Source organism: Centrocercus urophasianus, unplaced genomic scaffold (genome assembly GCF_019232065.1).
Source record: "Centrocercus urophasianus isolate 14NV4802_14NV808 unplaced genomic scaffold, USGS_Curo_1.0 seq_21, whole genome shotgun sequence".
Classification (NCBI taxonomy): domain Eukaryota; kingdom Metazoa; phylum Chordata; class Aves; order Galliformes; family Phasianidae; genus Centrocercus; species Centrocercus urophasianus.
Genome location: NW_024884767.1, coordinates 1310513 through 1335546, shown reverse-complemented (window position 1 = coordinate 1335546; position 25034 = coordinate 1310513). Strand labels below are relative to the sequence as shown.

The 25034-nt window shown below is 41.1% G+C and overlaps 1 protein-coding gene across 2 annotated transcripts in view; it reads right to left on the bottom strand.

The window, feature by feature from the left end:
- RASGRF2 (Ras protein specific guanine nucleotide releasing factor 2) overlaps positions 1 to 23747 on the bottom strand; it is a 122826-nt gene extending 99079 nt beyond the window's left edge. For both annotated transcript variants that reach the window (XM_042823091.1, XM_042823092.1), the window contains exon 1: positions 23463 to 23747. In XM_042823091.1, coding sequence (XP_042679025.1) covers positions 23463 to 23747 — 285 coding nt within the window. The remainder of the gene's footprint in view (positions 1 to 23462) is intronic.
- Positions 23748 to 25034: the final 1287 nt, after the last annotated feature.

Below are 25034 nucleotides of genomic sequence, written 5' to 3'. Positions count from 1 at the left end.
GTACCAAAATATAATAACCAAGGGAAAAGTTGAAGAATCTTTTTTTATTCATGCTAGGCATGCATTTCCTTTTCAGTTGGTGACAGTTTTCTGGCACTGCATTGGATAATACACATTTGGAAGCACCTTTCTGAGAAGGATACATTTCCTGCTGTTCTACAATTCTAGGATTGCACAAATATTTGTGTTCAACTCATAGATTATACTCTGTTTTGTTACTGAGGAAAAGGGGCATGCAACATGGCTTTACTTTCTGAACAATGCAGCTCATTAGGGCATTTCACATCACATATATTTAAATTAGCACCATTTTCTCTTACCAGCTTTGAAAAATACTTTCTGCAGAAAGTTAGCAACTACCACTACATGCTCCTCACAAAGCTGCTAGGGGCACATGAGAACTCTGTTTCAGGTTCACAGGTACTGCTTAGGCTCAGTAACCACAGCCACAACACATCAATCCAGTTCTTGGGCTGTTCTGCACACACCACATAGCAGCAAAGACTGACTCTGCTGTCCACAGATTTGAAAATATCAAAGCATACAAAGGATTGCTAGCCAAGCCTTACTTCCCTGAAGTTAGAGTGTGCTTGAGAGAGCCAAGAGCAATTCTAAGCTGACATCAGTTAGGAGAAGACAGGGTCAAAAGAGTGGTGGAGGGAGAAGGGCAGAAAAGTATAGGTATCACTCACCCTCTCCCAGAAAACAACAGTAGGTTGTATTCAAAGTCAGGAGGCTTTCTGTTTCCACAGAATATTTTGCATTTTTGTTTATCAGGCTCAAATTCTGCAACGTCTATCTGCATCTTCAAGAACAATACATTTCTCAGGCTCACCTGAACAGAGCCTGAACTTCTGAGAGAGCTCATCTTGGAACAGAAAAAACCTTCCCATGATGGCAGCAACGTTGTTATTCCACAAGAAATACTATGAACCTTTGGCTGGAGAACTGCAAAACAGCATCCTGGTCTTCCTCTTGTAGCAGCTAATGGCTAAATGCTATTGATTTCTTGCCAGTCTGACAAAAAACAGCAGTTCACTAGGTGCTGAACTTGCCACAAAATCAAAAAAAAATTCCTGTTTCCTATTGTTTGCTTCGCAACACTTTCAACAATACACTGCCGTAAAACCTAAAATGGCAAATAAAGCAGATCAGCTAAATCAGCTTCAGCCTGAATACAAATTCAATTATTTAAAAGAACGTTACTGCACTTCAAATGCTGTCAATATCAAGTTTTAGAAGTTATGATGCTACTGTTCTACTAAAGTTTCTCAAAATAATAATGATTCACATTCCTTAATATAATAATGAAGTGTAAATGATAAATAAGTATTCAATGACAAATGTTGAAATGCAATTTGCTTTATGTTTCTTCTTTGCATTTGAACAACAGATGTCCCATTTTCTGAATTAATTTTCCTCATACACGAAATAAAAATTACCCTTTTGCTTTGTTTAACTTAACCAAAACTGATTCTGTTTTTTAAAAAAGTACACACGGAACAGCACCATCATCACTACATTTAGGCAGTTTTCAATGAAAATATATGAGAAACAGTTAATCATATAAAGCTGCATCTACGTACATTCTGGTGAGTTTTGCTGCTGTTTGTTTTCAACTAACAGGAATTTACCGTGGGAAGACTATGCCTGAAATTCCGTTTCTGTCCTCACAGTTCTCTCATGTATGGAGCTTTCTAGCCCACGTAAACATGATCCTTTTCAAAGCCACAGGAACACAATGGATGGCTGGAAAACTACCCAGTTTTTCCACTGGCAACAAGAAATTATGTACTATCAAAACTATCAAAGAGCAATATTCTGTACCAGCTGGGATGAAAAGCGTAAGTTCAGAATACAGTAGCAATCAACTAACTTTCAGATCTCTTAAAATCCTCACCCACTTTCTTACTGAAAACTTAGTATTTTTTCTACAGCAACGGACAAAATATTGCTTAAATAATCTTTTCTAAGGGAAAGATTTGCATAAGAGGAAAAATACTGCTTGCATCTTCTAGTTTGATTTACACCATCACTGGGCAACGGAGGCAGGGGTGGTACCAATGCAAAAAAATACTCCTCTGTCTCACAGAAAATTCCAGTGCTTAGCATATCAAGAATTATTTAGAAACGTACTCGCAAGAACAAAAAAAAATCTTTCAGTGCAAATCTTTCTTTGTGCAAATCCTTCTTTGGTCAATTGTGACAGATCAACAAGTTTGAGAGCTGTTCCACAGTAACTTACACGTGCTTTCATGCAACTTACATGAAGCACCCCATCCAGCTTATCTGAGTCACTGAAACACTGAAGACCAATCGAATTCAAAACAGCTCTATGGTCAAAGACAAGCATTTCACAATGTGCAAGTGGAAAACTTGATTTATTTATCAACTCAAGCCAACTTAAAAGTAACTACTGAGTCACACACATGAAAATGTTGCAGTAAATTAAATGGAAGTTCTTCAGGTCTCTTCAAATTACACAGCCATGCAAAATAATTTTCTACCAGAAAGCCAAAGGTCAGCATCTGCTGAAACCTTCCCCTCCCCGGATTCCCATCCTACTTGCTTTCATTCTTAAAATTCTATCACTAACACCTCCGCTCCAATGTTTGTAATGTAAAACATTAAGAACTTCTGTTTGTTCTACCAATTGCATAAAAATGGGATTCTATTTCTACTGGAGAAGTTGTAGCAACCATGATAACTGCCACCCTACTGCCTCACAGTGTAAGAAAAAAGGCCTCACTCAGGTTTCTCTAGAAATAAAAAGCCATCGGCTGCCCCTATCAACTCACTAGAATTATCTTTTCCAAAGATAAAACAATGTAAGAGTTGCTTCTGTGCTTCTGGCAAGCAAAACTAGGAGTTCCAAAGTTCACAATTTGAATATCAATACAAGAATTGGAGAAACATTTGCTTTTTCAGTAACATATACATGTTTACTGAAGAATATATACATGTTTACACATACTGAACTGTAGCACTGAAAATACTTTATATTATTTTATTCCCACGAGGAAAAAAAAAAACAAAAACATGGCTTAAAATCTGTTTGGCTGTTGCAGAGGCATGAATGACATAGCTAGCAGGAGTAACAGAGGAAGAAAAAAAAAAAGAGGACAACACTGCTCATCAGCATCTTATCTTCCATATTAACATGCCCATTTTTATTGTCTTGTACAGACAGCAGACTCAATCAGGATTTGTATGGAAGTTCTGCAGGACTCAGCTCAAAGAAAAGGTGTGGCTCTGATTCAGTAATTATTCTTGGATACTTGTTTTGACAGAATGCAATCATTAATAATGTCTTAATTCTTCATTACTTAGATGAAGAGATAACAGTCATGTATTTACCACACCACTCAAGCAGAGGTCTATTCTGACAGAGCTGACAACATGTTGCACTTATGGATGGACAAGTGGATTGCATGGAGAGGTTAAGAACATGGACTCAGTGATGCAAATCTTGTGTAAGCATTGAAACAAGATGCAAAGCCCCGACGGCTCCAGTGTAAACAGTGACATCTGACACGCTTTTTCAGATCTTCTACCTCAAACCTGGTCAAAATATAACCATTACTTTGACAACCTAATTTGAATTCTCTCAAGAAGACCCACAGGATCATTCTGCTCCAACTGCATTTCTATACAACAGAGAATTGAAGATTGGCTACTACTTTCTCTCAAAATCTGTTGAGCTAAAAGCATGGTACAGAACAGTGCTATAAAATCATTTCTGTATAACCAGAATACAACTGCAGGCAAGGCAGATGAACACACATTCTGGTTATGGATTCTGCCACCTTGGCTTACACAAACCACTTACCTATTATCCTGTCACCACAACATCTTCTCAGTTTTTAAATGATTCAGTGATTGATGGAAGAACAAATTATGGCTGAAAATCAGCCATACACAAATTAGCAAAACACAATTCTTGCTGGCTTTTATTAGAGGCTGCTGTCAGTGGCCATTGTGTGATTGAGATGTATGCTACATTCCTTCTAAAAATTTTAAAGAACAAGTTCAATTAGAATAAACAGCATGTAAATGTTTTACTTGCAGTACCAGTTCTCTAAGTAGATGGTTCTACACTTAAAAAGCATGTGCATTTTTTTTCTTGCAGCATAACTGTGTTTACTTTGCAATCATTCAAAAGGCAATGATTTTCTATTTGAGTTACAACAATAATTTAGATTGTTGAACAAACCTTAGCGTTAAAAGTAGCATCATACCTGTTTAAATCTTCAAAGGTTTGCTTTTCAGATAGTTCAAGTTACCCCTGAGACCTACCTCTTGTAAATATTTGTACCAGATTATTTTTAAGCTTTCACAGGTACCAAGCACAGGTACCAATCTATACAATTTCTCCAGCTAAATTACTGCTATTTAGACTTGAAACACTGAAGAGCAATTTATTCTTGTAGTACTGAAGTGTATCATAATGTCATTAAGCTGAAGTAGTTTTAAACCAGTGTTCTAACAAAACAAGCTGAAGGCAAGTTTGCAATATAACAAGGTGATAGATGCGTCAATGTATAATCTGGGGCTTGTGTAGAAGAAAACTTCACTCCTTAAGGGTAAAAGGGTCCAGGAAGCCTGGACGATCCTCAAGATGGAAATCTTAAAGGCAGAAGAACAGGCTGTCCCTGAGTGCCGTAAGGCGAGCCATAAGGGAAGAAGACCGGTGTGGATGAGCAGGGAACTACTGTTGAGACTCCAGAAGAAAAAGAGAGTCCATGTCCTCTGGAAGAAGGGACAGGCTACTTGGGGAGATTACAAGGGAGTAGCTAAGGTATGCAGGGAGGAAGTTAGGAAGGCAAAAACCCAACTTGAACTCAGATTGGCCACTGCAGTAAAAGAGAGTAAGAAATCCTTTCATAAATATATCAACAGTAAGAGAAGAACCAGGGAGAATTTCCATCCTTTACTTGATGCAGTGGGGAATGTGACCACTGAGGATAAGGAGAAAGGTGAGGTCCTCAATGCCTTCTTTACACCTGCCTTTAATATGCAGGTGAGTTATCCTCAGGGCACTTTACGCCCTGATCTGGAAGTCTGGGATGCTACTCAGAATATGCCCCCAGCGATTCAGGTGGAGACAGTCAGAGAGCTTCTCCTCCATCTGGACTGTCACAAGTCCATGGGACCAGACAGGCTTCATCCTGGGGCGCTGAGGGAGCTGGTGGAGGTGATTGCCGAGCTGCTCTCCACCATCTTCCAGCACTCCTGGTTATCTGGAGAGGTCCCAGAGGATTGGAGGCTTGCTGATGTGACTCCCATCTACAAGAAGGGCTGTAAGGAGGATCTGGGGAACTACAGGCCTGTCATCCTGACCTTGTACCAGGGAAGGTTATGGAGCAAATCATCTTGAGTGAAATTACATGGCGCGTACAAGGTGTCCAGGGGATCAGGCCCAGCCAGCACCGGTTCATGAAAGGCAGGTCATGCTCATCTCCTTCTATGACTGGGTGACCAGCCTGGTAGATGAGGGAAGGGCTGTTGATGCAGTTTACCTACAGATCAGCAAAGCCTTTGACACGGTCCCTCACAGGCTTCTTCTGGGGAAACTGGCTGCCCGTGGCCTGGACAGGTATACACTTCTTTGGGTAAGGAACTGGCTAGAGGGCCGTGCCCAGAGGGCAGTGATTAATGGAGCTAAGTCCAGCTGGCGACCTGTTTCAAGTGGTGTCCCCCAGGGGTTGGTACTGCGGCCATCCTTGTTTAATGTCTTTATTGATGACCTAGATGAGGGGATTTAATGCGCCCTCAGCAACTTTGAAGATGACACCAAGTTGGGAGGTGGTGTCGATCTGCCTGAGGGTAGGGAGGCCCTTCAGAGGGATTTAGACAGGCTGAACTGCTGGGCTGAGGTGAACGGGATGAGGTTCAACAAGGCCAAGTGCCGGGTCCTGCACTTTGGGCACAACAACCCCATGCAGCGTTATAGGCTTGGGGATGAGTGGCTGGATGAGTGTGAAGAGGAAAGGGACCTGGGCGTTCCCTGTTCCTGCTGGCAACACCGTTTCTGATGCAGGCCAGGATGCCATTGGCCTTCTTGGCTATCTGGGCACACACCTGGCTCATGTTCAGCCGAGCATCAATCAATACCCCCAGGTCCATTTCCTCTACACAGTCCTCCAGGTACTCTGTCCCAAGCATGTAGGGTTCTTGTGGCCAAAGTACAGTACAGTAAGACTACAAAACCTTCACTGACAGACTTGACCCGTAAGATAGTGTGAAAGGGAGCTCTTTACAGGTTAGCATAGCATACAATTCTTACAGAGGGTAATTTAAACAACTTAGTCCAAATTTGATGGGTTTCTCAAAAATGTCCTCAAACAAGGCTCTTTTCTAGCTGTGTATTTATATACACATAATTTACGACCTGAAAGTTTGGGTTCGTTTTACTAAAATTATGTCACACCATTCCTACATTAGAAATGATTATTACTAAGATAGCACTCAAGCTAATGATCCATTTTTAACACAGGATCACCATCAATCACTTCAATATTTGTCTTCATGCATGTGACTGTTACTTAGAAATACAAAGATACAAAAAAACTTCAGTTAGTTATGTCAATCAGGTTATTTTGTATAAAATTGAAATGTCAGTTTCACAGCTCTTTCCCCACGCCTTGACTTAAACATAGAAAACTGTTTTATAATGAGAGCCATTCACTTCTAAGATAAATTTTATTTAAATTTAACAATTTAATCTTTCTTTCATTTGGAAGCATGAACTACGAGCTAGTAGCTCCTTCATTCAGTGGTGAGACCTTGTGATTCACGAGATTTTTCACAGTGGACTTTTGCCAAATATGGTTATCTACTTAAAATGAATGGAAAAAAAAGAATTTTCAGAGAATGAGTATCTAATATTGAAGTAAGTATATACCCGCACTGAATGAATGGAGGCAGTTTGCCACAGAAAATCTATTATGATTATAATCACTGGATAGCTACTAGAATTACTTCAAGATCAATGTGGTTTACTAAACAGTCATAAGTGCGACTGAAATGCAGATGTATCATAAGCCCCCCAAAAAATGGAGGAGAAAAAAAAGGGAGAAAAGTACCCAGTAGAAAAAGGCACTCCCTGAAATCTCTTCAAGCTATGGAAAGTAACCATCTACATGGGTGCAACACCTGTGGGATGCAGGAAAGATCATTTTGAGACTGTGGAAGTCTCATTAATGGATGATCACAGTGGGAACAAAGGGCAGTACAACTGAGGCTTCAAGGAGCTTGAAGGAGGAAAAATTGTGGAAAAATAGGGGGGAAAGGGAAAAAAAAAAAAAAAAAAAAAAAAAAAGAGGGCCAATCTGGCCAGCACACTTGTCTGCCCACGTCTTCTGCTCCACTACCACAATTTTTATTGTATTCCTGTTAAACTCCATTTCTGACAATTTTCTTGGATGAGAGGATTCTGTGTATTCATCTGTATTTGTGCGGAGCTCTAAGAGTCAAAACGGTGGTCATGTAATTCAACAAGAATTTCAAAGTCCTGTACCTAGGGAAAAACAAGCCTAAGCAGGCAGATTCTACACATCAAGAAAGCAGATTGTCAGAAAAGGACCTGGGAGTCCTTGTGGAAATCAAATTGATCAGGGACCAGCAATGTGCTCATGCCAAAAAAGCTAATGGTATCCTGGGCTACACTAAGAAAACACTGCCAGTTGGACAAGGAGGGTGATCTTCTCATGCACTCAGCACTTCTGGGGCCACACCTGAAATGCTATGTCCAGCTTTGGGCACCCAAACGCAACAGCAATACGGACATACTGAAGAGAGTACAGCACGAGACCATGAATACAACAAAGGGCTTAGAGCACCTCTTCAGGGGGAAAGCCTGAGAGAGCCTGTGGCTGGCTCAGCCTGGAGGCAGCTTGGGTGACCTCACCAATATCTTATGAATGCCGAAAGAGTGCAGAGAAGACAGAGCCAGAATCTGAGTAGTGCCCAGTATGAGGACAAGGGGTAATGAAGGCAAAGTGGAAGAAAGAGGGTTCCATGTGAACACCAGGAAACGCTTCTGTGCTGTGTGGGTGATGAAGCACTGGCACAGGTTGCCCAGAGAGGTTGAGTTCTGTGTAATTATCTTATGGGCCCAGATAACAACACACTCTCAGGAAAACAGTGAGGGTTCACACTAAACTAATGAAAGGTAATAGGATTTCTCTCTGTCAGAACAAAGATATTGGCTAGAATACAGAAAACTAGGAGAACATGAAAGGTTTATTCTGTATTGTGAAATATTTATCTAGATAGAAGTATCATAATTATTAGTTAACTGATGTTCTGCAGCCATCAGAACATCTCAGGCAAGGCATTAGACATCACTTTTCAGATCTGGGTGTGGGTGCATGACTAGGAAACCAATTTTAATGCAAATTTTCAAGATTTTTTTTTTAATACATTGAATGGTATGTACTTAGAGTGTTACATCTTACTTGCTGACTGCCGTCTGATTCTGGAAAACCTAGCTGACTTGCTAGTAATGTAGCTAACCATGAGGAGATCTGCAAGTGTTGGATTTAAAACATGACCTCTGTTAGTGACAGAAAGATTACATATTATTAAAGAAGTCACTCATCACATATTCAAAGTTGGTCAGTGTAAGTACAATAAGCAGGAATCATTATGACCACATCTCAAACTCCCTGGCAGCAGCAGTTATGTAGGATACATTTTACACAGCGATTTTCACAAAGTACATAGTAGGATTGCAAAATACGCTATTTTAGGTGATGAGAGAAATTTCAAAAATCTTATGTACTAGAAACCTAAATTAGGAAATTTCTGAACTTTTGAAGGATACTTCAATGCTCTCAATATAAGAATATACAATATTCAATAATACAAAGTGTATTCAATTTAATAATATACAGAGTAAGATTTTTAAAACACCTGAATTCATCTGTTGTGTGCTCCTGCTGCATAAATAACTTAAAGTGGTTATGGCAAATGTTTCCAAAAATGAAGCTGATGTTGCTTACATGGTACATCAGAACAATTAGTTCAGCTTAAAATTTTATAAGTACCTTGAATGGTATGTTTAAGGACGTTCTCAGAGCAATCTCTGCAACATTAAAAAAAAAAAAAAAAAAAAGCATCTATGCATACTTCTGTGCTGTGTATTTTGTTTCAGTGATCACAAGGACTTTTGCCATCTACTCTGTGTTTATTATGCTAACAGATACCTGGATAAAATGGAAGTCCTATCTGGAATGTCAGCTGTATCTTGCCGTGTCTGTGTATGGTAAACCAAGCAACAAGCTCAGAGACGCCTACTGTTATACAACTTTGGCTTCCACACATACAAGCAGCTTCTAATTTAGCTTTTCTGTACACCCAAACGGCTGTTATGGGTTTAAATGCACCAAGCCCACTACATCATCACTTGAAAGGAAGGGTATTCGGGTATTTTTGGTGATACACATAAGTTCTTCCCACCCAGGAATGGGATGAGCTCACATGTTATCCATCACAATTCTGACTTCAGAGCAAAATTTGGTTAGTAAGGCTTTGACCGACACATGAATTTATTTATCTCAGAACAGTTTACAATACTGTGCATCTTATCAAATACTAGAGGAGACAGCTTAAGTAACAGATAACAACACCTACGTAATAGAATTCTGCAGTTCCTGTCAAACAGCACTTCAAGCCAATGACAGATCCAAGATGCCTAATGCAGTTAACTGATAATGGAGAAGGGACAGGTCAGGAGACAGAAGAATTAGTGACAGTTTATTTGCTGGGAGAAAGGCAAATAAAATTTTTGTTTGACTGTTTTTATTCACAGCTATAAACATAAAAATTGGTGCTACAAAACAGTTTTTGTTCAACACAAACACAGTAATCATGTATGCCCACCCCTAGTGACAGGATGTGTTCTCAACTACTCACTTTTAATTCCTTACTTCGAAAAGTAGAAAAACACTCATGAAATTATGATGTTTCACAGTCTTTATTGCTACATTCTAACCCCCAAAAATAAGAGGGAATGACAGAATCTCTAGACTATTATTTTCCATATTAATGCCTTAGCAGCTTTGTATTATTCTCAGTTTACAAAAACCCAGAGGTGTTGAAGCAGATCTGACATACTTCAGCATCCCAAATAGTAACTAAAAATTTGCATAAGCTGACATTCTCAAGACCTGAATAACTTGTATTAAAAGGCGCGGGTTGACTATGTACAACAAATGCAGATTGGATACTATTAGTAATAAAAATAAATAAAATAATCTGCCGTAGCTACATTAGTGTTTTGGGTTGTTTTTTTTTTTTGTTTTGTTTTGTTTTTTTTAATTTTTTTTTCTTTTTTTTCCCAAGAGGGTAAGAGGGCAACCTGATTCTGATAAGTATCTGTAAGCAAGTGAGTCAATTGCATTTGATTTTCTTCTTTGGAAGCTCCCCAGACTCTTTCCCAAATGTTTTCCATTAATTGTCTATATTTCCCATTGAACTCCACCCCAATCATATCCTTCCTGACTGGGGTTACTTAAAAATAACTTCAAATAAAGAAAGATCATCAGAGGGGGGAGAAAAAAAAAAAAAAAAAAAAGGAATTGGCAGCTGATCAAGCCTTATTAAAAGATACATGTTATTAGAGCAGATGAGGTATCTAGTCCCACTTGAAATGTTTAGAGAATTCACTTAGTTTAAATAAGCCACTCCAGTGAAATTACTGCGGATGTATACAATGTAAAGGAGAAACATTTGATTCTATGCTTTTGATGAAATAATTATCACTCATTCATTTTTATAAAAGTAAATACAGTAAGAATAAACCATCATAATGTTTAACTGCCTGGGGATGTTCTAGTTTTATCTATGGTGTAGTAGGTATTCCCCTATTTTACATTAAAAAAAAGAATAAACAAAAAAGCCACTGTTACAAACAGTACAGGTAAGTAAAGGACAAAGGGAAATTCAGGAAGAAAACGAGCAGTAATGGAGAGCAACACAGTGACACAGACGAGGGTTGCTCTGAATGTAGTGCCTCTTATTTTATGATTTTGGCTCACAGTGACTGCGCAGATGCTGGTGGTATGCAAGTAGAGGTGAATCTTCCCACCAGTCTTCTGTTACATGCTGCTGCTGTGTGACAGATGGCAGCAGAGGAACATCCTGACAGAATGGTATCTGGCACGGAAGTACATGTTGAGCAATGGCTTGTCACTGAAGTCCTCCATGCAGAAAAAATGGCACCCACTGACATTCACTGACTCGTTTACAGTTACATTCATTGCTGAACATTTACAGAGACCACTGGCAGCTGTGAGCACAGTGAGGCAGTGGGTGGTGCATTTCAGCAGTAGCAACAGGTCACTTGCACAGGCGTAGATTGTTACAAGAGAAGCATGCAGGTTCTTCATCATTGCTGAAACTGCATTGCTGATGGTGGTGACTGTGTTGAAAAATACCATTTTGTAGGTGAGAATTTGCTCTATCAAATGGGGTCATTGTGTTCTTTGTATTGGTTGTAGATTCCATGGAATTAAATAGGAGGCATTACTTTCAGAGGGACTTACGTAGACCTGAGCCAGAAAATTAAAAGTAAGGAAATGTGATAATAGCATGACCAAGTAGCCAAGATATGAAATAAGAAAATAAGAGGCCAAATCATAATGCAGACTGTGGTCACCAGGGAGCCCAATCATAGGGAAACATCCCACAAGCACTAGATAGGAGCGGTCAGCAGCCCTGCCCATGGCCAGGCGTTGGAACTGGATCATCATCTTTGAGGTCCCATCCAAACAAAGCCATTCTATGATTATATGAAAACAAGCTCCCAGAAAGACTATAAATACTACAGCTTTACTCAGTGAGGCAGTCTACACCTTCCAATGTACTCTCACCAATGGTTATGCAGGTCTTGTACTGCAGGTTGCACTACAGTATTTTCTTCTAAGCTTGTTTCATGCAAGATGAGTAAATCAAATGAAATCCTTTGTTTTATTTCAGTAACATAAAGCACACCATTGTCAGAACAAAAGGATTTCATTGTTTACACTTCCCCACTGCCCCTGGAAACAACAGTAGAAAGTCAGAATTACTCAGCAAACTGAGTAATAAAATGTTCTTGCCCTGGAAGCTAGAGGAACTGGTGGGCAAAAAAGACATGATGCATTTGGAAACCATGAGTAACAAAATGCACAGTATCTTACTTTTGTTCATGCGTTCCTTCCTGGTAGCACATTGAAGCATTTTCTCACTAAATGTGAATGAGAGGAATACAGAGACTACACAAACTCACAGCATTGCTCCATGCTGAACCCACAAAGCAACTTAGAGGCACTCCCTTAGTATTCATGGGGCAGAAATCTGACAAACAAGCAGCCTGAAGTTTAAACAAGGCAAAGTGTCTGCTGAAGGGAAAGACAAAAGCAAAGGCATTAAAAAGATGTGCGTACAATATATTATGAGCCTAGTAAGGATTTTCAATCATTACAAAAATCATAGTTTTAGCAGAGAAGAGACATCCTGCTAATGTAAGTACCATTAACAGATACTATGCTATAATTACATATAACTGATGTCCTTAATCATTAGCTATTACAGTTCCAGAAAAAGAAAGAGAGAAACTATACAATTTCAGTTAAGTGCATCAACAAGAGGTGGTACAATTCAGGTCAACAAGATCAACGAGAGCATTTCATCTGCAGTATAAATTGCTAAGGTGTATACCCAGCAGAGGGAAGTAAGGTCACTAATTAGAGCACAGCTAGCACAGCTGTATGTTTTGCAATTAAGTACTACACACACGCACACACACACCCTCACAACTAACTTTTGTGTTCTCCCATTAAACCACAGATGAATACCCTAAAATACTGCAAGGATAAACAAATATCCCCATGCAGATGGTGTTACCAATATGCTAACATATGGGAAGCACTATTAGGCCCGTTGTACTACAGAGGAAGTAGGGCAGTCAAGAAGCTGATTTAGCAGGAGGCCACGGACAGCAAGGGGCTCAGGATGCAAATGTACACAGAACACACTGACTCCAAAGAACTCCTTACTACCCAGCCTATCAGCACACATACAACATGAATGCATTTAGATGTCCTCAAAAAAATAAAAATTAACTTGAGTAAAAAAAATTGAAGCAGTATTTGCAGAATGTCCATGAACTTTCAGAAAATCTATTTAAAAATCAGAACAGGAAACACACTTGCATTTTCTGCCCTTCTATGGAAGGTAAATGCATTTATTTATTTCACATGGAACCACTTGGTGTTACTTAAAATTGTCAGTCTGAGTGGTTGCCTTTACTTGGTTCACTTGGATGGCACGCAGCCAACGTACTGCTGCTAAGCTACAAGAATGCATTACAGCAGTAAGGGAGAATCGTTCTCTTTAAAGCATTGTAATATTAGTATAGGTTGCGAAGAATTTACTTTTCTGTAGGTCTGCAGCAATTTTCATACTGCTGATGACAGCACTCTCTCAGGTCGCTGAACATTTTGGACTGTACAATACTGGACACGAGCTAAGTTGGCTTTCCCTCAGGCCACCAAGTAATGCACTTACGAAACTTCCATCTGCAGCAAGCAACACAAATCTGAATAGAATTAGACTACGACCTGCAAGCTCACACCCATCACAATAACAAACCCGCAGTAAAACAAATTGTCTCCATCTACCCAATCAAAACACTTCATCTTCTACATCCGTTTATACATGACTTTCATGCTTTAGATTTGTTTCTTAGGGAAGATGGTACTGAGGCTCATTAGTCTTTGGCATTAGATGACAAAGCCAAGTAAACAGAGGTTAGGAGAAGTGCCACATTTGAAGCAGATGTGCATTATTACCAGATTTAGTAGCTTTAGTACGAGATCTGCAAGGGTATTGGTTATAATCTTTTACTATACAATTTCATGCTTTGCTTTCTCTTAATTCTTGAATGTCTTCCGTACTTTATTGCAGACTAAGTAGAAATAGTTCAGAAACTGTTTACATGCTATCCTATGACCTTCCTCATTACATCATTCAGATACTTTCTTAAAATAAACATTTATTTTCACAGCAGCATGAGGTAATAAGGCAGCAGTGCTAAAATGGTCAATACAAGAATCACTCATTTCAGCAACAGCAACTCAGGTTTGATGCAGATCTGAGAAATGATCAGCTTTTTATGCCTAGAAGGCACTTCTATTAGTTTTAATTATAAATTTCACAGAGTACAGTTCTACCTTTGATTGCCAAGCTCCTGTTTGACATCAGGTAACCAAAATGAGGAATGATTAATAACCCCTTGTAAAATGCCTCAGGTATATGATTTTAACAAAATTTCACAGGGATTCTAGGCAAAAGATCCAGTTCCCACCAGGGTTTTCACCCTTTCTCTTCCTTATGAGGTCAAGCTCTTCTCGGTAGTGCATAATGGTAAGACAAGAGGCAGTGGCCTAAAACTTGAACATAGAAAGTTCCACACAAATGTGTGGAAGAACTTTAAGGTGAGGATGACAGAGCACTAGAACAAGTTGTCCAAAGAGGTTGTGGAGTCTCCTATGGAGATATTCAAGACCCCTCTGGGCATCGATCTGTTGACCTGTTGCAGGGTACCCGCTCTAGGATGAGGTTTAGTCTTGATGACCTCTTGAGGTCACTTCCCCCTGCAATTATGTGATTCTGTTATACAGTCTCACATCTCACGTACTACTACTCTTTAGAGAAGGAGGGGTAAAATAGGAAAGACTGACAGAAAATTACCTTCTTTGGGACATAATCCCAATTTTTCTCTTAATGAGAAAGTAGTCCAAGGAAAGAAACATATCTGACGGAATATATCACATTATTACAGAGAAGAAAGGGTGACTACTAGGCTGCCCAAGAAGCCTCAGCTCCATTCCCTTTGGAATACTGGGTGCCGATCTTACATCTCTAATGCCTGTTCGTACACGGTGAGAATACAACTCATAGGGCTTCACAGAAAAGGACAATACTTCACCTAAACATACACTACACTAACAGAAAACAGCTACAGGAACAGAGTTGAACTGGGCTGACAATGTGAGAGCAGCAGCTGACAACTATCCCAGTCTGGGATAATCACTAGAAAGAGACAAGGCACATAACTCCCTCTTCAGTAGGTTTTATATTTGTATTGATATTCTTGGATTCTAGTGGTAGTTCAGAAGGGGGATACAGTTTAATGCTTACAGCCTCTTCTAGTCCAGTCTGTTTAGCCAAGCATTTCTATCAAGGTATTTGCAGCTCCTGCTGTTCTGAATGTTAGATGCAGTGTGAAACTGATCAGCCAGAAAAAAAAAAAAAAAAAAAAAAGAGAGATCTGTTAACAACCTGTGGCCCTGTTTGCACTCAAAACGCAACAGATTCCACTGCCCACTTATTACTGTAAGCATGCCGTGCTGGCTTGCAGCTTGAAGAAAAGAAAAAAAGAAGAAGAAAGCCTGGAATGACAAATTCATCTGTATTTTCTATGACATCTCCCCTCCACTATTCCCAAGCTCAGCTTGTATTGCCCTTAATCAACATGTTACATGTTACATGACAGTTACAGTTACAAAATTCCTGACAAATACCTCTGACAAATTACACAGGTGAGACAGAGCACCAACCCAGGAATATTGTTCAACAGCCCTTGTTTGCCTGATGTTCCTGGTCAAGCCCTAGAAACAGGCAAGAGGATTTATGCATCAAACGCAGTAGGAGTGTTATCATCTCAAATACTGACTTTCCCTTTATCTGCACACACAAACATCTGTGTGACTAGTGATAGTATTGCACTGCAGTCAGTGATGGATTCCTTCTCTTTTCTGTCAGTCTTTCTTTCTGCTAACGGAGTTTTGCAGATGGTCCACAACTTTGAACTTCCCCACAAAGAATTTATCAGGAAGCAGCATTTTTAATATTTCTCTGAAATTGCTCTTTGTGCCAAATGGAAGAGGATTCAATTAGAATTAAAAAAGATGGCAATTTTCTAGTCATACTTGAACATCCATTAATGCGTGAAGTTAAAATGAATCACCAAATTCTACAGAAATTACAGAGATTCTGTCAAAATCACTAACCATGATTTCCACAATTCCAGAGAAGTATATAGAAGCTTTAACATGTGCTGAAACAGGAGAAACAATTTGTGTAAAGGAGAGAAAGAAAAGCAGAAGAAGAAATACTGTCCCACTCAATCCTTCTGAACTTCCAACATGTGAGAATCCAGAACATAATAAAAATATTGACCAAAAAACAGCAGCATTGTTGTACCTCTTAGCACCAACATTGGAGATTTCAGAGCTTTGTCTACACCCACAAGCACTAAGATCTCATGGTTGGGTAGGGAAAAGAAAAAAATAAAAAGCCTATTCTCCATGCCAGCAGCAGAACACATCATGTAACATGCCTGGAATACAGGAGCCTGCATGCCAGGCAACTAAGTTGATATTACAGTAAGCTGCAACTCAGACAGTGTCAGTGGAGTCCATTTGGTTTAACCAATGCTGATGTCCCTTTTATGCTGGAGTGAATCATTCTCTAGTCCTCCCTCTATCAGCTCACATGGGCTGCCTAAAGCTACCCGAGCAGCATCCTACTCCATGTCAATTTAAATATATGGACATTTGCAGGGTGTTTATAATTCCTTTAAAGAATGCTAAATAAATGCAGAGTATTTAACAATAGCACCATAATGATCTGCAGACTTCAAGAGATTGCAGAGGATGCAGCTGTGCAATGGAAATCTTGCAGTGATTTAGGAACTTCACCCACACTGTCACACTACAGAATGATTAAAAGGCAGATAATTTCCATTAATCAGCCATCACACTGCAGCCAAAGATCCACAGGCAAAGAATGTACAAAAGTTACTGTCCTGCAGCGTTGTGAGAAGGGAGAACCACTAGAGAGAGACAGAAATTAATTCCAATTTTTTTCAATAAATAAGGCATTGAAATTGAAGACACGCATATTTACAAAAGTAGTAGTGGAACTGAATAAAGCTGTCTGCACTACAGAACAGTGGAAGTAAAATCACTTACAATGATACCCCTGCATTCAGTCAGTAGTTTATAATCATTTCCTAATAAAATGCTCAGTCCTGAACTTGCAGAAAAGAATGAAGACACTGAAATAGCTAGATCGACTCAGGGAAGCCTCTGCTTTTACATATACTGATTTTGTATTTCAAACAGAAATCCTTATGGGATTGGCAAGTCAAAAAGCGTTTGGAAGCTAAATTGTAAGCATATGTTCCCAGGCACCTAGTGCAGATCCAGTGTGCTAAATAAAATCCCATCCTTCAATCAGCATTGGTAATGGCTGCCAGACAGAAAAGCTGAAAAGAGGTACTACGTGGAATCTCATTTTGTTTTAACTTTCTGAACAGAGCAATAACACTGCCTTCCTAAATTTTTATCGCAGACAAAAAGAAAGCAACAATGGTACTGTTTTCAGTTCAAACAAAATCTAACCTTGCAGCACTCTATCACATCTATCAAACAGTACCTACATTTGAACATCACACCACCTTGTAAGCACAAAATGAGAAAGCTTAGAACATTCACACTGAAAAACAAGTTAGCATTGGAGACACGGCATCAAATTTGCTTCAAAGCAGTGGGTTTAGAGAAGTACACCAAAGCTAGCAGCAAAATCTGTTGCTAAGAGCAGCCAAAACCTGTGGATGGATGTTTTCAGACCTCATTATCTTCACCAGCCACATTAGGTCTACATTAACCATTTACTAATGTAGCATAGCAGTTCTTTTTGATGCAAATCTGCTTCACATTTATGTATCAAGTTGTGGAGAATACTGCACCAGCTCTGCACTGACACCCAGAGCAGCCATCCTCCAAGTGAAGTCAAGATAAGGTGAAAAAGTGGGACACAATCCAGAGTGCCACTTTTAATGAGGGCAAAAGGTGCTGCAATCAGCTCTCCACACAACTAGTATGCACTACCAGCTGGGTAGGACATCACTGCTGGTAGGGATGCACTGTAGGTACACGTGCCAGGAATCACAAAATGATGCACTAGAACAAGACCTGTCCCTTCCTTCTCTGTACAAACTAGTTGGTAATGTAGACATATTGCAAGTGACAAAAACAAGACTGGTGATTGTAATACATGTGGCCAAAGTGAGAAATTCCAGCCCATTTTACCATACACACATTCTTAGAACGGAAAATCCTCAACAAGGTGATCAAAAAGCTCTGCTAATGATGACACTGCTATACATAATACATGAAAATACTGTAATAACGTTGTCAGATTACCACAGAAATAAGCGAAGACCTGCCTTGACCTCTTTTCAAGTGAGCAGTTAGAAACTGGTACGGCCAGCATGTGGCTGGGAAACAAGCTACATTTTTACAGATGTGTGTGGATGATGATGAAAGAGAAAACAATATATTTTATAATTAAAAGCTAAATGAAGTCAATTGAACATGGATGGAGCATAATTATCCACCAGATTAGGGACAGATTTGCTATTTTTACGCTCAGAATTTTTTGTTTGTTTCCCACACATTCCTAAAAATTCTTGAGGAATCAAGTGAAATGTGTGCAATTCTACTAACAGAAACAAAGAGACAAAATGAGGGGAAAAAAAGTATCAGCATTCACCATCAAGAAGAATGAAATTCATGTTAAATTGACATGAAACAATTCACATTTTAAAAATAAGTTATACTGCTGTACCTGCATCAGCTTCAGGCATTTTGTACAGCCTTTGTGCGATGGTGAAACCTGCAAAGGTAGAACAAATTCTGGCACTGTACGAACCTACGCAACATTTTATGGTCATGATGATCCGGGATGAAGTTCTAATTTTACGTGCTTCCAGTCTTTCACTTGTTGGTATCTCACCTGTTGGCTACAGGGAAATCCCAGCATTCCCTGTAACAAGACTTTGCCAAACAATGTTCGCCATCTGGGATCACACTTTTGCAATACTTCAACTAACAAGCATGCTTTTCCATCATAACATCAGAATGTTAGAGTATCTCACAGAGAGTCATCAAGGATGTCATCTTGTGATTTCCCTTCAACACTACTTTGAACCCACTGATTTTGGTATTGCTGCCACACTTCCAATGTTCTTAACACTGTCTTTCTGAGTGTGACCAACATTTATAGACAGAAAACAACGGATCATTGTCACCTTCTGGATCAAAGTCACCTAACATAGAGTAAGGTAGCCAAAACTTAATATTAAACTACTGGAGGACACCTGTATTCTACAAATTACATCTGTGTGGATTTAGCTAACTTTTAAATAGGAAGGCATCTCAAAAATAACCTCATCCTACCTATAACTCATTTCTCAGAGATATTCCCCACATAGGGACATTCTCCATATTTGCACAGTTATAAGCTACCTTTTTGTTTGTTTGTTTGTTTTTTTAAATACTGCAGAAACATATCATTCCAAGGGTTAGAATTAAATACTTAAAAATGCCTACACTTTGGCAATATGCCATAGTAAGTATGGCCATGGCATTTATTTTCTGTTCTTTTTATTCTCAAAATATACTCATTACCAAGCTAGCAAAAATCCTAAACATGTATCATGTAGCAAAGTTCAATCAATTTAGAGATCAGAACAACAAAACTGTTCTATTTATTTACTGTCTGTTGCCCTAGGCCAGAAAGTACGCTGCAAATCCAATTCATAACTCTCCATGAAGAGCCAGAGGCAACCAGTCCAACACAGTGCTAAGCGTTAAGCAGGAGGCCATGTCAGCAGCTCATTTCTTGGTTACTGTTTAACCGTACGTGAAGGTGATTTTTGCACTTATGTTCACAAAATCATACTGTCTTACGATGGTCCAGAAATGACAAGGAAAGGAATAGAATTTATCTGGAAAAGTAATTAAGAGCCAGTTAGAACAAAACTGCCTTCGTGCAAGAGCCATTCAGAGAGTTTTTTATAAGAAAGTCTTATTAACACTATTGGGATTAGCGTTTTCACATCTTAAATCTTTCCCACTGGCCACTTTTTTGAAGTTAGTCCACCAGAACAAAACAAAAAATAAATAAATAACTAACACAACCCACAGCCAACCCAAAAGAAAACAAAACAAAAACACCCTTTACAATGCAAGAATGTTTTTATTCAAAGCAACACCTCTGTTAATACTCTGTGTTACCTATTACAGAACCTCTTCCACCTGAACTACCAGACAGTGAGAAAGCAAATTCATCTATTCTCTTTGAAATTCTGTAAGAAATGTCTAAAACTTGGGCATCTATGCTGGACCTTTCCACTGGAACTTCCAAAGAAGCTATGTGCCTGCACACAAGCAGTACAATTTACTGACAGTACTACAGCTGAACCTGCTAACCTGTCTTGTCCAGAAGACAAGACCTTACAGATGCCTGAGGAGTAAGGTAACGGACACAGGACGCTGAGTGACGGAGGAATTTTCCTGGCCTATTAAAAGTTAGGAGATGAGCTTTTAAGTTATTGTATTTTCAGATAAAATAATCTTTGAGCATTGTTGCCAGATTTTATGTATGCTGTATTAGCAGAGAGGTGCAGTAAAAGCTGCTAATGGCATATGCCTTCATTAACTCCAGGAACATATAGAAAACAGTGAGGTTTCAAAAACTGAAAAAAATCACAATGTCCTTTATAAAATAAATACACAGCTACAGCAAGCAGCAAAAATTCAAATAATTGGATTCTGTTAATCTGTGGTGACATGGACTTAATGCTGCATTTAATTTTGCTAAGTGGGAGGAAGATTAAGCAAGATACAAACAATAGTCTCTGCTCAAATCATAGAAATTCACAAACTTAAGCACACTAGGACAGTTATTAATTACCAGATTGGGATATTTTGATGTATTCAGACTAGAGCTACAAAACAAACTAATAAACAGTTACCCTCCTAGAGAAGACAAAAATATTTATGTTCCAGTACACACATTCCCAATAGTCTTTAAAAAAAGAAGTGAACTGCTAGATAGCAAGCACTGTTCTCTTATGAAATACTGGAAAAAGCTTACTTTAAGGATTTTAACTTCTGAAAGAGGCAAGCCACACACTGATACAAACCCAACCTCTGTCTAGAATCTCTGACAGAAAAGCTGAAACTCATTCTCATCATCTCTGTCACTGTCACAGAGGAGCAGCTGTTGGGACCTGCACTTGTTTGCTCTCTGTGGTTCCTGCGGGGGAAAAGCATTTTAACTCACATCAGAATTTAAGCTTTTCAAATGTAGTATTTCTGTGTCATAATTCGCTGTTTTGAAACAACACTCGTTCCACACTGCTCTCAGTTTCAATGTGTTCTTCCCTGAAATAATTTTGAAGTGAAATCAGAGTGGATAGCAACAACCGCTTAGCATTTGCAAAATCGCTCCTAAAACTTGAGGGAGATCAAAACACTATTTTTAAATTGAAGCTTTCCCTGAAAATCACGAGTATCTACAGCACACTTGGTTCAGTGCCATACTCACAGAATATCAACTGATTCATGCACTGTGCAACTTTTTAATATTGAGAAATGTACTGTACTTTCACAACGAGCATCCTGAAGGACTCTGAAGCAAAAAGTATACCAATATCTTTAAGCAAAAGAGAAAAAAAGCACATAGTCCTTGAAATTTTTAAAGCTCTGATTATTTTCAGTTACCTAAAAAATCTTATTGCCATCTTTTGCAAAACAGCATGACTGTTCCTTAATACTTTATGTTCCTTCATGATGGACAGTTGGGAGAACTAACAGCACCAGCATGGCTCAATGTGAAATAATTAAGCTGCTGTGCCTGCTGGGAGCCACATATCCAAGCCTAAATGCATCTGCTGCCTAAAATACAGGCTCCTGGATACCAAAGCACAATGCCAGCACTCTCTCCACTCAACTCCAAACACCTCTCAGCAGTTTTGGTCTGACACATGAATTGCTAAATGATATTAAAGACAAAAGCATATCAAACTAAAAAGAATGGGAAAACTAAGGAAAATACATCTTTCTGCATGCATTTTCCACAATCTTTGGCTACATAACAAAGAAAATGCATTGTAGCTCCAAATGTTAATTCAAAGAATGTTGATGAAACTCTTGTGTAATTAATTGTTCTTTCTCTGTGTAATTCCTCTGCACAAATCACTCTGGTGTCTAAACTATCCCAGCAATTAAAACTCTGAGAGCTTTTTTTTCTTCTGTCCCTTAGTAAAGATTGATCTGATTTGTGAAAAGATGAGGTCCAACTTTTGGTTTTTTTTTTTTTTTCCATTCAATTATTACATTTGTGAGGTTAAATTAAAGCAAAATTAAATAGAGGCACTATTCTTACACTGCCAGCAGTTAAAATGTGTAACACAGAGTTTTCATTAGCATCTGATTAAAACAAATTTGTCTTCCTCTGTCACCAAACGGAAGGCTCACATCTTATTACTGTATGCCTGGAAGAAGATAAGCACGGGTTTTAAGTAAAAAGAAGCAAAAACATTTCAAATACTTCTTTATTCTTTTTGTTCTTGATTACTTTTGCCCACACTGGGAGCACACTTTAGCAAACACCGGAGTCTACACCAACACACAGACAAGGGTGTGTTTTAAAGAGTTAATGTCTGGAAGAGCTGCAACACTCAAGAGATTTATTCTATGAAACTCATGTGAAAGATGAATGGGAGAAGGGTTTTTTCTGACGGTCTGCCTTGCAAATTCAGACTAAGATCTCAAGAAAAAAACTAGACGGTGCTCTTCTGTCTTGTAGCAGTGATCCATTAGTCTATCACGTATTTTAGGCAGCATTTTCAGAAATATAAACATAACTGATGTTTGACAGAAAGCAAAATGCAGCATTCTGTCCAGAAATTAGTCTGTCTCTGCACTGCTAATCTGCTAACTACAGACAGCTTCGACACCCATCGCCGCCAAAGCACAACTTGGGGCTCCACACGAACAGAGGCGGGAAGGCGTTGTTTTCACACAGTCCCCAGTCAAGCCACAGTTTCACAACGCTACCAATAACCGAGCGTAGGTAAAACAGACAGGGCAGCGGGCAGTTCAGACTGACCCGGGGGACCCTCAGGACTTGGCGATCAGTGCTTATGGAAGCGCACCTGGCAGCATCGTGTGACCGGCGGACGCAGCGCGGCTAAAGCACCTCAGCGCAGAAAGCGCGCTGCATGTCACCGCAAGCCGCCGAACCGCACAGCTCTCGTTCCGAGAGGACAGCGCTCAGGACAGCGCGGGTTGCGCGCGGCCGATACGGCCGCAGGGCGGGCGGGACACGGCGGAGGACGGCCGACGGGAAGCGCCCGCTGCGGTCCCGCAGCTCGACAGCCCGTCCGACACCTGTTGGGCTCCGCTGGGCGCGCCAGGTGCGGCTCCCGCGGATTTCGACGAAGAGAATGCGTCGGAAGTAAGGCGGCAGGTGAGGCGGGAGGAGCCGAGCCGCTCCGCGCGCCCTTCCCTCGCGGTTACGCAACGCCCCGCCCGCCCCCATCCCGCCGCCGGTACCTGCTTGTCCAGCGCCGCGTCCTTCGCGCTGCCGGCGGCCGCGCCCTTGGGTGCTGGCGTCCGCTCGCAGCTGCAGCCCTCCAGCATGTAGATGCCGGCGGGCCGGGCGCTATGCTCGCTCTCGAAGTAGAAGAGGACGTTCTGGTAAAGGGCGAACCACTTCTCGTGCCAGCGGTTGGCCTCGGCCGTCCTCTTGCTCAGGTAGCCGCGCTTGGTGCCCTCCTTGCGGGCCAGCAGCGCCAGATACAGGGCGTGCCCCTCGTTATACCGCACGCTCTTCTGCATGGTGCCCGGCAGCGCCTCGCCGCTCACAGCCCGCCCGACATCGGACACCCTTCGCGGGCGCCCAGCGCGCCGGCACCGGCTGCGCCGGGCAGCCCCGGCCCCCGCCCCGCGCTCCGCCCGCCTTCGTGCGCGCCGCCTCCCCGAAGTTGGGGCCCGGCCGGAGCGAGCGGGCGGGCGGGCGGGCGGCGGCAGCAACAGTAGCTGCTGCCCCTCGAGCGGCGTCACGTGGCGGAGATCAGCCGCAAAGCCGCTTTACAGCCCAGCGATTTAAAGAGCAAAGTCGCCGCCGCAGCGCATGGTCCCTCCCTCCGCGCCTGGCGGGGCCGCCCCCCTCCCGCCCGCAGGGATCGGCGCGGGGGCGGCGGGCAGCGGGGGGCGGCAGCGAGTGCTCTGGACGGAGCGGGACGGAAAGGGAAGGGACGGGATGGCGCTTCGCTCGCTGTCGCGCCCAGCCTTCCTACTTCTCTCTGAGAAAAACCTTCGAAAGCGCCGGGTCGCAGCGCGCGGGGTCGGTAACTCGGTTCCGCGAGCTGCGCGGCGAATAAAAGCGCAAAAACCCGCCACTTTTAACCCGGTTTTCGGCAGTCCCCCCCTGCTAAGAGGGGACGTTGACCCCGCCCGGTAAGTGCTGCCGCAGCTCGGGGTGCTGCGCTCTGCTGGGAGCTGTGCGGAGCTCGGCACAGCCACTGCTGGGCGGAAGGACGGGGGCGGGCAGACCCCCTCGTAAGGGATAAGGTGTGGAAAAGGCGCTGCTACCAGCAGTTCTTTTACGTAAAACATAGGCAGCGTGGAGATTTCTGCTCGCTTAAGTACCCCGGTGTTATTTAAGCTTTTCTGGCTCCTTCACTTTTGAATCTTTTCCAGTTAAAACGTATTTGTGCCTTTTTTGCTTTGGAGAGAACTTACAAAAGAACACCGGACCTCTTGCTGTCCATCTGAACAACACCTGGAAGTTGCAGTAAACGATGTGCCTTACATGCGGGTTGTGAAATACGCGTGATTTCTCGCAGCAGTGATGATTCTGTGTGTGGCTGATAAACACACAGCCCCATGTGGAGCACACTCTCGGACACACAACTTTGTGTAAGGAGAAGCAAGCATACAGAAGTTCTGCTGAAAGTGGCTATCTTCAGATTAGGGTTCAGATGGTGAGGTCAATACATGGTGCCCAGGGGAGTCCAGCTTTTGGACAGGAACTGAAGAAACATCGTGTGGATGACTTGCATGTATGACATGATCCATAGTCAGGCGTGTTGATGACCGGGTTCTTACTTGGATCTTACTTCT